The sequence below is a fragment of the Miscanthus floridulus genome, chromosome 1 (genome assembly GCF_019320115.1).
Source record: "Miscanthus floridulus cultivar M001 chromosome 1, ASM1932011v1, whole genome shotgun sequence".
Classification (NCBI taxonomy): domain Eukaryota; kingdom Viridiplantae; phylum Streptophyta; class Magnoliopsida; order Poales; family Poaceae; genus Miscanthus; species Miscanthus floridulus.
In genome coordinates this window covers 109361801-109373220 of record NC_089580.1, presented here as the reverse complement: position 1 = coordinate 109373220, position 11420 = coordinate 109361801, and the positions used below count along the sequence as shown (strand labels likewise).

Sequence of the window (11420 nt, the reverse complement as noted above, 5' to 3'; positions counted from 1 at the left end):
CGGCACTGGACACTCTGGTTCAACGCCGACCACCCTCTGATCTAGATCTATCAAAGGGTGCTTAGGAAATTGCAAGGGCTATGGCCCTACCTTTTAGATTCTCCAACACCACCACCGCCTACCAGCATGCCCTAGGGGGCAGACTCACCGACCAGATCACTGTCCAGCTCCCGCCGGTTGTCAACACGCTACACTTAGGCCGGAGCCCCGGGGCGCACCTCCAGACCATCCCAGAAGAAACTCTAGGCTCTGAGTCTCAGGGCTCTACGGAGACCCTCGCCAAAACCTTCCCTGATCAATATCTCCTCCCACCCTTCTAGGGTGGCACGATCTTCAACGTCAGTATCAACAGCCCTCCTCGGAACGGCGAAACCAAGGAGGAGCGCGCTGTTTGGGAGAACCGAAACGTCAACCATGCACAGCAGCAAGAAAACGAGGCAGCCATCGCAAGGGTCGAGGCTGCTTGGAATAATCGGCTTGAATCTCAAGGAAGACCGCTCCCACTCTACCATGACCTCGACGAAGAATTTCTCTGTGTCGACGGCCACGACGTCTTCAAGACTCCAAGCGCCAATTTGGCAGTAGCCGCCAATGAGCTCGCTCATTTCCCTCAAATGCTTGAGCTCACCAAGATCGCTGCCATGCTTAAAGCAGCTCACTGTCAGGTCAATGAGATCCGCGAGGATCAAAGACCTTCGTGCTCTACGAGCACGATTCACCGATCAGCTACGTCGAGGTCCAATCGCTGCCCAAGTCAAAGTCGTTTCGCCGACCAGTCATTACCTCTCCAAGGGGGACCCAGGGGGCATCACGCTGAACACCATTGCTAACATGACTAGGAGGTCGAACAGGATGCTAGGGTACATCTTAGCAACCTTCGGGATGCGTGGTGGCATATCGAGCACCGTCGCTTTGGTCGCCATGAAGACGAAGTACGTCACCGCTAGGATTACGAAAGGGAGTACGGCAACCCGGACTCAGCCCTCAAGCCTATCCCCAACCACAATGCCACAGATTACAGTGTCGACAATCCTGAGGGGCCTCCGGCTTTCACAAGGGCACTCCAAACGTTTCGATGGCCCCATGATTTTAAGATCACCAGCCCACGAAGGAAGAATGAACCCAACTCAGTGGCTACTGGCTTATGCCACTGTCGTTCGTGCTGCCGGAGGAGACACCAGCGTTATGGCAAATTATCTCCCCATCATGCTCACGCCACCCGCCATGAGCTGGTTCACCAACCTTGCGCCAGACTCCATCGGCTCATGGGAAGAGTTGAAGAAAGTCTTCACCGACAACTATATGGCCATGTGTACTCGACCCGGCACGAAGCATGATCTCAGCCGCATCAACCAGAAGCCATCTGAGCTCCTCTGCAGCTACATCCAGCATTTCTCTGAGATGAGGAACTCTATCCCCAACATCATGGAAGCTAAAGTCATCACCGCCTTTATCCGAGGACTCCACCATCGCGAGCTTCGCTCTAAATTCAACCGTAAGCCGCCGACTGGTATCGGCGAGATGATAACTATAGCCAACCAATACACCGATGCAGAGGAAGCTGAGGTGCGCTTCAATGAGGATGCGGGCACTCAGCAACCACCTCACCGATATGACGATCGCCCCGATGATTGACATCACAATGACCACCGCCCCGACGACCGCAGCTATCATCGCGATAGCGGCCGTGATCGAACAGGAGGACACAGGCCAGGCCAAAATCGCCGCTGCTAGCCAGAACACATCTTCACCACCGCTAGTCAACCTCGCGCCAAGCGTAACTATGATGAGTAGTACCAAAAGATACTCGATGGCCCATGCCCTCTTCATAAGAACGCCAAACACAAGATGAAGGACTGCATTGGTCTAGCCAGGGAGTTCCAGGACAAGAGGCTCGACGATGATGCCAACAATGGAACAGGAGGTCGCCGACCACCTAGGGACAACAACAATGCCTTTCAGGACCTCGATAAGGTGGTCACCACCATCTTCAGGGGCCTCGCCTCCACTGAGAGTCAAAGGGAACGGAAGCTTGCCGCTCGACGAGTGCTCGCCGTCACTTTAGAAGAAACTACCGCCGACCTTAGCTATCGCCCATGGTCTGAGATCCCCATCACCTTCAGTAGGGCTGACCAATGGGCAGACATACCATATATAGGGTGTTTCCCCCTCATCCTCGATGCAACCATCTAGAAGGTGCTATTCAAAAAAGTCCTTGTTGATGGTGGCAGTGCTTTGAACCTACTTTTCACCGGAGCCCTAAGAGAGTTGGGCCTTGCAATATTAGATCTCACACCCTTGGACTCCTCCTTCTAGGGTGTGGTACCTAGAAGGGCATCCAGGCCACTTGGAGAGATTGCCCTGCCAGTACAGTTCAACACGGCAAGCAACTACCACATCGAGCATATCAACTTCTACGTCGCCGACTTTGACACAGCCTACCACACCATACTTGGCCGACCAGCTCTAGCCAAATTAATGGTCATACCACACTATGCGTATCTAGTGTTGAAGATGCCTTCGCCTGCAAGAGTCCTGGCTCTATGGGCCAACCTTTCCGTCACCTACACCTACGAGACAGAGAGTCTCGCCCTCACCGAAGCCACCGACCTCTCCATCCAGATGGCTAGCGTGGTCACCGAAGCCAAAACGGCACCCGCCGAAGACATGGAGATTCTAGAGCTTGAGCTTCCCCACGCCTCCACCAAGTCCAAGGAAATCAAGGAGGTCGGCCTCGGCCTTAATGATGCTTCCAAGACCGTGAAGATTGGGGCTCACCTTGACCCCAAATAGGAAAGCACGCTCATCTCCTTCCTACATGCCAACGCCGATGTGTTTGATTGCAACCTTGTAGACATGCCGGGGGTACCACGGGAGAAGATCGAGCACTCCTTGAATGTCTCACCGACCATCAAACTGATCAAGCATCGCCGATTCATGCCAGACAAGATGGAGGCTATTAGGGTAGAAATAAAATGGCTCTTAGCTGCCGGGTTTATAAAAGAAGTGTATCATCCAGATTGGTTAGCAAACCCTGTTCTCATTCGAAAAAAGAATAAAGAATGGAGAATGTGCGTTGATTATCCTGATCTTATAAAACACTGCCCTAAAGACCCCTTTGGCTTACCTCCAAAAGATGAGGTTGTAGACTCTACCGCCGACTGCGAACTACTCTCTTTCCTTGACTGTTACTCCAGCTATCATCAGATCTCCCTCAAGGAAGAAGACCAGATAAAGACGTCGTTCATTACACCTTTCGGTGCATACTGCTACAAAACTATGTCCTTTGGACTCAAGAACGCTGGGGCTACCTATCAAAGGGCCATTCAGATGTGCCTCGACTAGTAGATCGGCTGCAACATCGAAGCCTACATCGATGACATGGTCGTCAAAACCAAGATAGCTGACAAACTTATCACTGACCTTGAAGAAACTTTCGCCAATTTGAACAAGTACCGATGGAAGTTGAACCCTTCAAAGTGCATCTTTGGAGTTCCATCCGGTATACTGCTGGGCTACATCATCAGTGCTTGAGGCATTGAGCCTAATCCGGACAAGGTCTCCGCCATCACCAATATGAAACGGCCGACATGTGTCAAGGATATACAAAAGCTTATAGGTTGTATGGCTGCTTTAAGCCACTTCATATCACGCCTCGGCAAAAAAGGGCTACCCTTCTTCAAACTCCTCAAGGCCTCCAAGCACTTTTCTTGGTCAGAGGAGGTAGACTCAGCTTTTGAGCAGCTCAAGTTGTTCTTGACGAAGCCACCGATCATGACAGCACCAAGGCCAGATGAGACTCTACTCATATACATCGCTGCCACCTCTTGTGTCGTGAGTACAGCTATCGTCGTTGAACGCGAGGAAGCCAGGCACGCTTATAGGGTGCAACGTCCGGTCTAGTTCATCAATGAAGTACTCAATGAGCCAAAAACTCATTATCCTCAGGTACAAAAGCTGTTATACGCAATTCTAATTACGTCATGCAAGCTCTGGCATTACTTAGAATACTACAAGATCACCGTGGTCACGGAGTTTCCCCTGGGGACATTCTTCGCAACAAAGAAGCCAATGGCCGCATCATTAAATGGGCTATTGAGCTCGGCACCTATTCCATTGAATTTAGAAGTAGACCTACCATTAAGTCATAGGCGCTCATTGACTTTGTCGCTGAATGGACCGAGATCCAAGAGCCCATCGCCGCCGCTTGCCCTGAGCACTGGGTGATGTACTTTGACGGCGCTCTTAAGATCAATGGTGCCGGTGCGGGCATTCTATTCATTATGGCGACCAAGGATAAGCTACGTTACATTCTTCGGATACACTTCCTGGCCTCCAACAACGCCGCAGAGTACGAAGCATGTCTCCATGGTCTTCATATAGCCATCGCGCTCGGCGTCAAATGCCTCATGGTGTACGGAGACTCCGTTCTGGTTATCAACCAGCTCAACAAAGACTGGTCCTATTCCAGTGAGAAGATGGACACATACTATGCCGAAATCAGGAAGCTTGAAGGGAAGTTCTACGGTATCGAGTACCACCATGTGGTACGAGATCAAAATCAACCAGCCGACCAGCTCTCAAAAATAGGTTTGTCTCATGCTGCGGTTCTGTCGGGGGTCTTCGTGCAAGATCTCCTGGTGCCATCCATTAAAGAAGAAAATGAAGTTGAGGAGGTTCCCCCTGCCGAGCAGTTGGTACTTGCTGTGCCTTCGCCGGTCACCGATTGGAGGGAGCAATTCATCAAGTACCTCACCAACTCTGAAGTACCCACCAACAAGATCGACACCGAACGCCTAATCCACCGAAGTAAGCACTACATGTTGGTAGACGGTAACTTGATGAGGAAGAGTGCCAAGGAAGGGATATTGCAAAAGTGCGTCCCTCAAGACGAAGGAGTGAAGCTACTTCATGAAATTCATTCTGGTTCCTGTGGCAATCACGCGGCCTCAAGAAACCTGGTCGACAAAGCTTTCCGAGCTGGCTTCTACTGGCCCACGGCCATCTACGATGCAGAAGACCTCGTCCGGCGCTATGAAGGATGTCAGTTCTTTGCTAAGCAAATACACGTATTGGCACAGGAATTGCAGACCATCCCAGCTTCTTAGCCTTTCGCATGCTGGGGACTGGACATGATTGGACCCTTCAAGCTAGTGCCAGGAGGTTTCTGGTATGTATACATCGCCATTGATAAGTTCTCCAAGTGGATCGAGTACAAACCGCTCTTTTCAGCTACTGCAAAGAAAGCAGTCGACCTCTTTGAAGATATAATACATAGGTTCAGTCTCCCGAACAACATTATCACCGACCTCGGAACCACGTTTACCGGCCATCATTTTTGGGACTTCTGTGAAGGCCGGTGCATCTCCATTAAATATGTTTCCGTTGCTCATCCTAGAGCTAATGGCCAGGCTGAGCGGGCTAATGGTATGATCCTTGACGCCCTCAAAAAGAGGCTATATCAGAAAGAAGAAAAGCATTCGGGCAGATGGCTCAAAGAGCTTCCAGCTGTGGTCTGGGGACTGCGCACTCAAGCTAGTCGTAGTACCGGTGTGTCTCCATATTTTTTGGTCTATGGCTCAGAGGCCATACTACCAGCAGATGTTGCCTTCCGAGCACCCAGGGTGGAAAATTATGTTGAAGAGCAGGCCATGGCTGTTCGGACAGAGGACGTTGACCGGGCCAAGGAAGAACACCTGATCACCTGTGTCCGCATAGCCAAGTATCTAGAAGATCTGTGAAGGTACTATAATCACAATGTAAAAGGTCGTTCATTCGCCGTCGGTGACCTCATTCTCTGAAAAAAACAAAAGACCAAGGGGTTGCACAAGCTTTCTTCCCCTTGGGAAGGGCCCTACGTCGTCAAAGAGGTCACCCGACCAGGATCTTATCGCTTATGCGACTTAGATGGGATTGATGTTCCAAACTCATGGCACATCGAGCACCTTATACGTTTCTACCCTTGAAACGCTCCAGATATGTACTCTCCATTTTATGATAAATAAAGTTTTTGTCTGCATGATTTGTCTCCATTTTTCCCTTTAACTTTTGATCTCCGTGTACGGTCGACGAAGCATTATGATACTCCACAACGATCTCCAAAATCGCCAAACAGTTTTCTCCAAAATCGCCGAACAGTTTTCTCCAAAATCGCTGAACAGTTTTCTCCAAAATCGCCGAACAGTTTTCTCCAAAATCACCGAACGATTTCTCCAAATCGCCGACCACGATTTTGCCGAATAAAGTTCTCCAAATCTCAAAAAACGCCGAACGTTTTCTCCAAAACGTCGACACATTTTCGCCAAAAAAAATGCCAAATAATTTTCTCCAAACACGTCTCCTCCAAATCGCCAACGTGTCTTGCCACATGTTTTTCTCCAAACCACTGAATAATTCGCTGTGAACCTTTAAAGATATTTCGCCGATCAGCGAGCAGCCTACTTTTTTTTCTGTTCTCTTCGGAGAAGACCCAGCCTCTGATCTCTCCCTACATGCGCCACGGGCTCCACGCGCCACGTTACGGGTGGTCGGCTGTGGTTCCTTGGTCACGCCTATTTTTCCTTCACGTGCATGGGCTCTGCGCTCGACATTATAGATTATGGGCTATCCGAGGCCGAGAGCTCAGAACAGAGTTTATTGCTCGGTTGACGTTTATGCCATCTACAGTCATTTCAATAACTGCCGAGCAGCATACGTTTTGTTCTTTTCTCTATGGAGAAGGCCTAGTTTCTGATCTCTCCCTACAAGTGCAACGGGCTCCACGCTCTACGTTATGGGTGGTCGGCTACGGTTCCTTGGTCACACCTATTCCCCGTACTCGTGCTCGGGCTCCGCGCTCGATGTCATGGACTATGGGCTGGCTGAGGCCACGGGGGTTAGTAGCAAACTAACTGCTCAGACTCTACTTATACTCCGTATAAATATCTTATGGTCATAACTATGAAGATTGTTTTGCCAAAATACAATCTAACTACATACACATGCACTTTATAACATTTATCGTATATAAGTGTTCTTGCGCTTTCACGCGTTCTAATTGCATTGCGCAGAAATTATAGATGATGTTAGCCAAGCAGATCATTGGGCTATGTCACTGCCATCCGTCTCACCAAACAGATCTATGTCGTTGGCCAGTTTCTTCGCTGCGTCCTCCACCTCATCCTCCAGCTTCTGGGTCTCCACATCACTCAGTCCTTCGGTGAAACCGCCCCCTATCGACTGAACATCGATGGTTGGGTAGTGGGACCGAGCAACCGCAAGGACATGAGTAGCAACGGTTACAATGGCATCACAGTTGAAGATCTTGAAATTCTCCCACATTGCCTTGCACCTCTGGATGATGGTATCTGACCCTTGCCTCCTACCGTCAAGTCGGGGTGCCGTTTCTGGGTCGACGCAGTCAAGCACTGGTTTAATTCTGGCAACTATGGCGTCAAATTTGTTCCTCTGGGTACGGGCGTCTTGCTCCAACACATCAAATTGTGCCTTCACCCTCCGACGGTAGTCTGCATGCATTTTGAAGTTCCATCAGGGACGACATTAACCTCAGCAGAAAACCCAACCACGGGGTACTCACCCTCCAGCTCCTCGGTCAGTTTGTTCGCTCGCTCTGTCTCCTTTGCTTTCTCCTCCCAGAGTTGCTCAAGGGCCTGACGCAGTTGACCGAGTTCCACATCTTGTTCTACAAGTACGTCATTCATCAACAAAAGTAATTGTATCCAACTATGTGTGCCATTTTTGTGGATCGAATGTACCTCTCTTCTCCTTAGAGACTTTTTGCAGCTTTTCCAATTGCTCAGAAGCATCTTTAAGTTGTGTAGAGGCAGTGATTAGCTGCTCAGACTTGCTCCGAAGTTGTTCTTTCGCAGTTGCCAGTTGTCCAGATAGGACCCCCTTCTGGTATTCTAGGTCCTGCGCATTGGACTCGGCAAGGTCTCGCTCGCGCTGGGCCCTTTGAATATTCTTCTCCAAAAGGTTCATTGCCTCTTTGAGTTTTTTGTTCTCCTCGGTGAGGGGCTCCATCCTCTTAATCAACTAGTAATGGTGCTCGGTAGTTCGAGTTATCCCCTGGAAATACACAATGACAATGACAGAAGGAAATAAATAATTACAATAAAGAATTTTTAGGATTTAGTATCAACCTCGATTTGTTTTACTACTCCGCCGAGGGTGGATTTTAGCCTCCTCATTTCTCTAGGGGTGTCCTCTTCCTCGACAACTACCACTTCGACACCGTTCTTGCGAAGGATCTGGACGGATTGGGTTTGAGGCTCATCATGAACGATCTCCTCGATCTTGTCCTCCTCTTCTGTAGCAATAGGGCTCACCGTAGGGGGGCTCTATGGCCGGACAGTGGGTCCGAGCATGACTTGCGACCCCTTAGGGGGCACCGTTAGCTCCTCGGGCGCCCTTGGTCTCGCTGACCTAGACTCTACTGCCTCGCTGGCCACTACAGTTTTAGCTCCTGAGGGTCTGACGCTACCTGACGTTGTTTCGGGCATTGTTGCCGAGCTGGCCTTTGCTAACGTTGGTCCCTCACCGTCTCTAGTTCCACCTGTAGCGGTTGTTGTTTGTTCCGCCAGTCACCGAGCACTGGGGGACCCTGACATGGGGGGCGGCAGGCGCTACCTCTGCCTCAGGATCAGTTTGAGACTGCTTGTTAGTCTGGGCGGGTGACTTTGGATTCTCCATGTGCCTTGCGCTGCATTAGAACATTTGGTCAATTGCCCAAAAAATAGAGGACAAATAGCAAAACAATAACAATGCGAGGTTACTTACCGTTTGGTCTACCGGTGTGCTTTTTTGAATCAGCGAGGCCTGTTCGAGCCCCCGGGTGCGGCTGTGGGGTCAACCTCCGTAGTATCGGGTGGAGGTCTATCCTCCCCTACAGTTGGCCTCTACTCCGCTTATTGTTCTAGTGTTTCCTCTGTCTGTACCACCGGGTTTAGCTCTGTCTGATGCTCGGGGACTCCCGTCGCCTGCTGCCCAAGGACTTCGTCGCTTACCCTTGGTTGCTCCTCCATGCGTGTTTTGCGTGAAGTTGTTTGCATGCTTGGGGGAGGAGGAACTGTATTGTTGTCGTCATCAGACCACTCCATTACCACGGCCCTCCGTGGATGGTTGGTCCGGTCACCGCCTAGTGATATACCGCCCGGTTTGCGGGGGGCGGTCGTCGCCGTTTTCCTCTTCTTCCAGGCCGGCTTGTCTGCCGCTGCCTGTTTTCCCCTGAGATTTCTCTGATAATGGGGGGGGACACGTCGTATGATCAACATCCGAATCTCTAGATTCTGATGAGATACCAATGGAACTATCTTCAGGGTTTTCTATTGGTTGGACGTCCACCGCTAGCGGCCATTCAGCTCTCGGCACGTCAGAAAAGTATACTGCTCTGTCCTGCGAATGGATCTTTGCATAAGTAAGTCAGTTCCCTACTTGGCGAATCGACAATTGAACAATGCAGGGCAAGATTATTACTTGAGGAGGCAGGTTTGTACAATTGAAGGCCTTCGTTTCTTTCGGCAAGCTAAATGAGGCGCTGGAGGTGAATAGTTCAGTGGCGTGGCATATTACTTCTTTCCTTGATAACCATTCAGGTCTCTCCCGGGTTCTGTCGTCGTCGCCCTTGTAGTCAAAAGCAGGGTAGGCCCTTTCCTTGCAAGGCTAGACATGGCATACTATGAAGCTTACCGCCACAAGTTCACCTCTCAACTCCACCCTTTGAATTAAGTCAAGGAGCTCCTTCACTTGCTCCATATCGACACTCCTTGGTCTCTCTGACTAGCTTCTTTGGTTCTCCGAGATATGGTGGATGTCGCAGCGGATGGCCGGGTGGTTCTATTTCATGTAAAACCACTTGGCATTCCACCCTTTCAAGGAAGTGTTCAGTGGTACGCTGATATAATCGCTAGCCATTCCATCCCGGAGCTACAGATATACACCGCCGACCACCTTGGAGCCACCACCACCTTTCTTCTTTAACCAAAATAAATGTCTAAAGAGGTTGAAGTGTGGAAGAATCCCAAGAAATGCCTCATAGAAGTGAATAAAGATCGAGATGTGTAGTATAGTGTTGGGGTGGAGATTGCACAGATTGATCGACCAAAATACCAACAGATCTCGCAAGAAAGGATGAACAGGGAACCCCAATCCACGCCAAAAATAATCTTCAAAGACTACAACTTCATCAGTGTTAGGCATTGGAAAGGGCTCACCAATGGCTGGACGCCATCCGCCGGTGACACGGTCAGGAAGCACGCCCGCCGTCACCATTCTTTCGAGCTCCGCTTCTCCAATGCACGATGGCATCCACTCTTCATCACGGCTGGCTCTGCTTCTCGCCTTCTTTGGGCTAGTTTTCTTCGGGTTCGCAGCTCTCCTCTTCGGCGCCATCGCTTAGATCTAGATACGGTCTAGTGACGGCAGCGTTTGTGGCTATGAATCTAGAGGTGTGGTGGCTGAGATGGAAGATGAAATGGCAAAGTGGCTAAGGTGGGAGAATATGGGGTGGCGGTACTATTACAAAGCACTTTCCCCACTTTTATGACTCAAGGGTTTTTGGGAAACCGTTCCCACGAACTACGCCACTGCGATTTCTCCGATGCGCCAAATGGGTCATTCCATGGGCTTTCGCACAAACCGCAGCCCACGGCGCTCATTTATCGCTGCATTCAGTTGCTCCTCGCCTAAATATCACTGACTTCTCCACCATTTATTGAGGCTCAGTAACTGACACTGTCCAGCTGTTACTCCGATTTTTCCTCCATGGTTGGATTACTCCTATAACTCCGCCTGCAGCTCAGGGACTGGTGGTTTTTTCTGTTGGTTTTAGGTTGTTCCTCTTTTTCTGACCCTGGCACCATGTGACTACGTCACCTACTGTCAGGCTCAGGGACTAAGTGGGCACACTTCACCTTGCGGTGAATGTGCTGTGTGACTTTTTGGGTCACACCTAGGGACAGGATGCCTGCTTGGCTGGTTTTCTACTTTTCTTCTAGTTTCTGACCCTGGCACCACATGACTATATCATCTGCTGTCAGGTTCGGGGACTAAGTGGGCACACTTCACCTCGCGGTGAGTGTGCAGGAATTTTTCTCGAAGACTGCGTGACTATAGAGGAAGATTGAATCCTACAATTTTGTTCAGACTATAAGTGGGCACACTTGGTTCACTGTGGAGAATTTTTTGATTCTGTACTTGAGCTCCTTACACCCTTATGGCAAGCCATACTCAGGTCATGCTGCTCGGCAATGGTTCACACTGCTCGGCGATGGTTCACTCTGCTCGGCGATAGGTCGTGCTGCTCTGCAATGGTTCACACTGCTCGGCGACGGTTCACTCTATTTGGCGACAGGTCACATTGCTCTATAGTGTTTTGCATTGCTCGGTATCGGTTCTCGCTGCTCGGCAGTTAAGCATGGTGG

At 50.2% G+C, this 11420-nt stretch overlaps 3 protein-coding genes across 3 annotated transcripts; 2 read left to right on the top strand and 1 right to left on the bottom strand.

Annotated features, from left to right (window-relative positions):
- Positions 1–1005: 1005 nt before the first annotated feature.
- On the top strand, positions 1006–1635 carry LOC136461297 (uncharacterized). Its single transcript, XM_066460649.1, has one exon. It carries the CDS (start codon positions 1006–1008, stop codon positions 1633–1635), a length of 630 nt encoding a protein of 209 aa, XP_066316746.1.
- A 7-nt stretch (positions 1636–1642) lies between these two features.
- Positions 1643–2793, top strand: LOC136461288 (uncharacterized). The gene is made up of 2 exons (XM_066460644.1): positions 1643–1777; positions 2317–2793. Exons 1-2 carry the CDS (start codon positions 1643–1645, stop codon positions 2791–2793), a joined length of 612 nt encoding a protein of 203 aa, XP_066316741.1.
- Positions 2794–7077: 4284 nt separating this feature from the next.
- LOC136461277 (uncharacterized) lies at positions 7078–8022 on the bottom strand. The gene is made up of 3 exons (XM_066460640.1): positions 7755–8022; positions 7577–7681; positions 7078–7505 (listed from the first exon to the last, which is right to left on the bottom strand). Exons 1-3 carry the CDS (start codon positions 8020–8022, stop codon positions 7078–7080), a joined length of 801 nt encoding a protein of 266 aa, XP_066316737.1.
- Positions 8023–11420: the final 3398 nt, after the last annotated feature.

Excerpts from the sequence above, each read along its gene's own strand:
- LOC136461297 (XM_066460649.1), top strand. The coding sequence starts at position 1,006 with ATGCCACAGATTACAGTGTCGACAATCCTGAGGGGCCTCCGGCTTTCA.
- LOC136461288 (XM_066460644.1), top strand. The coding sequence starts at position 1,643 with ATGACCACCGCCCCGACGACCGCAGCTATCATCGCGATAGCGGCCGTG. Across the intron at positions 1,778-2,316 it reads TAGTCAACCTCGCGCCAAGC|GGTGTGGTACCTAGAAGGGC; the intron begins GTAACTATGATG and ends TCCTCCTTCTAG.
- LOC136461277 (XM_066460640.1), bottom strand. The coding sequence starts at position 8,022 with ATGGAGCCCCTCACCGAGGAGAACAAAAAACTCAAAGAGGCAATGAAC. Across the intron at positions 7,682-7,754 it reads AGTCTCTAAGGAGAAGAGAG|AACAAGATGTGGAACTCGGT; the intron begins GTACATTCGATC and ends ACGTACTTGTAG. Across the intron at positions 7,506-7,576 it reads ACTGACCGAGGAGCTGGAGG|ACTACCGTCGGAGGGTGAAG; the intron begins GTGAGTACCCCG and ends AAATGCATGCAG.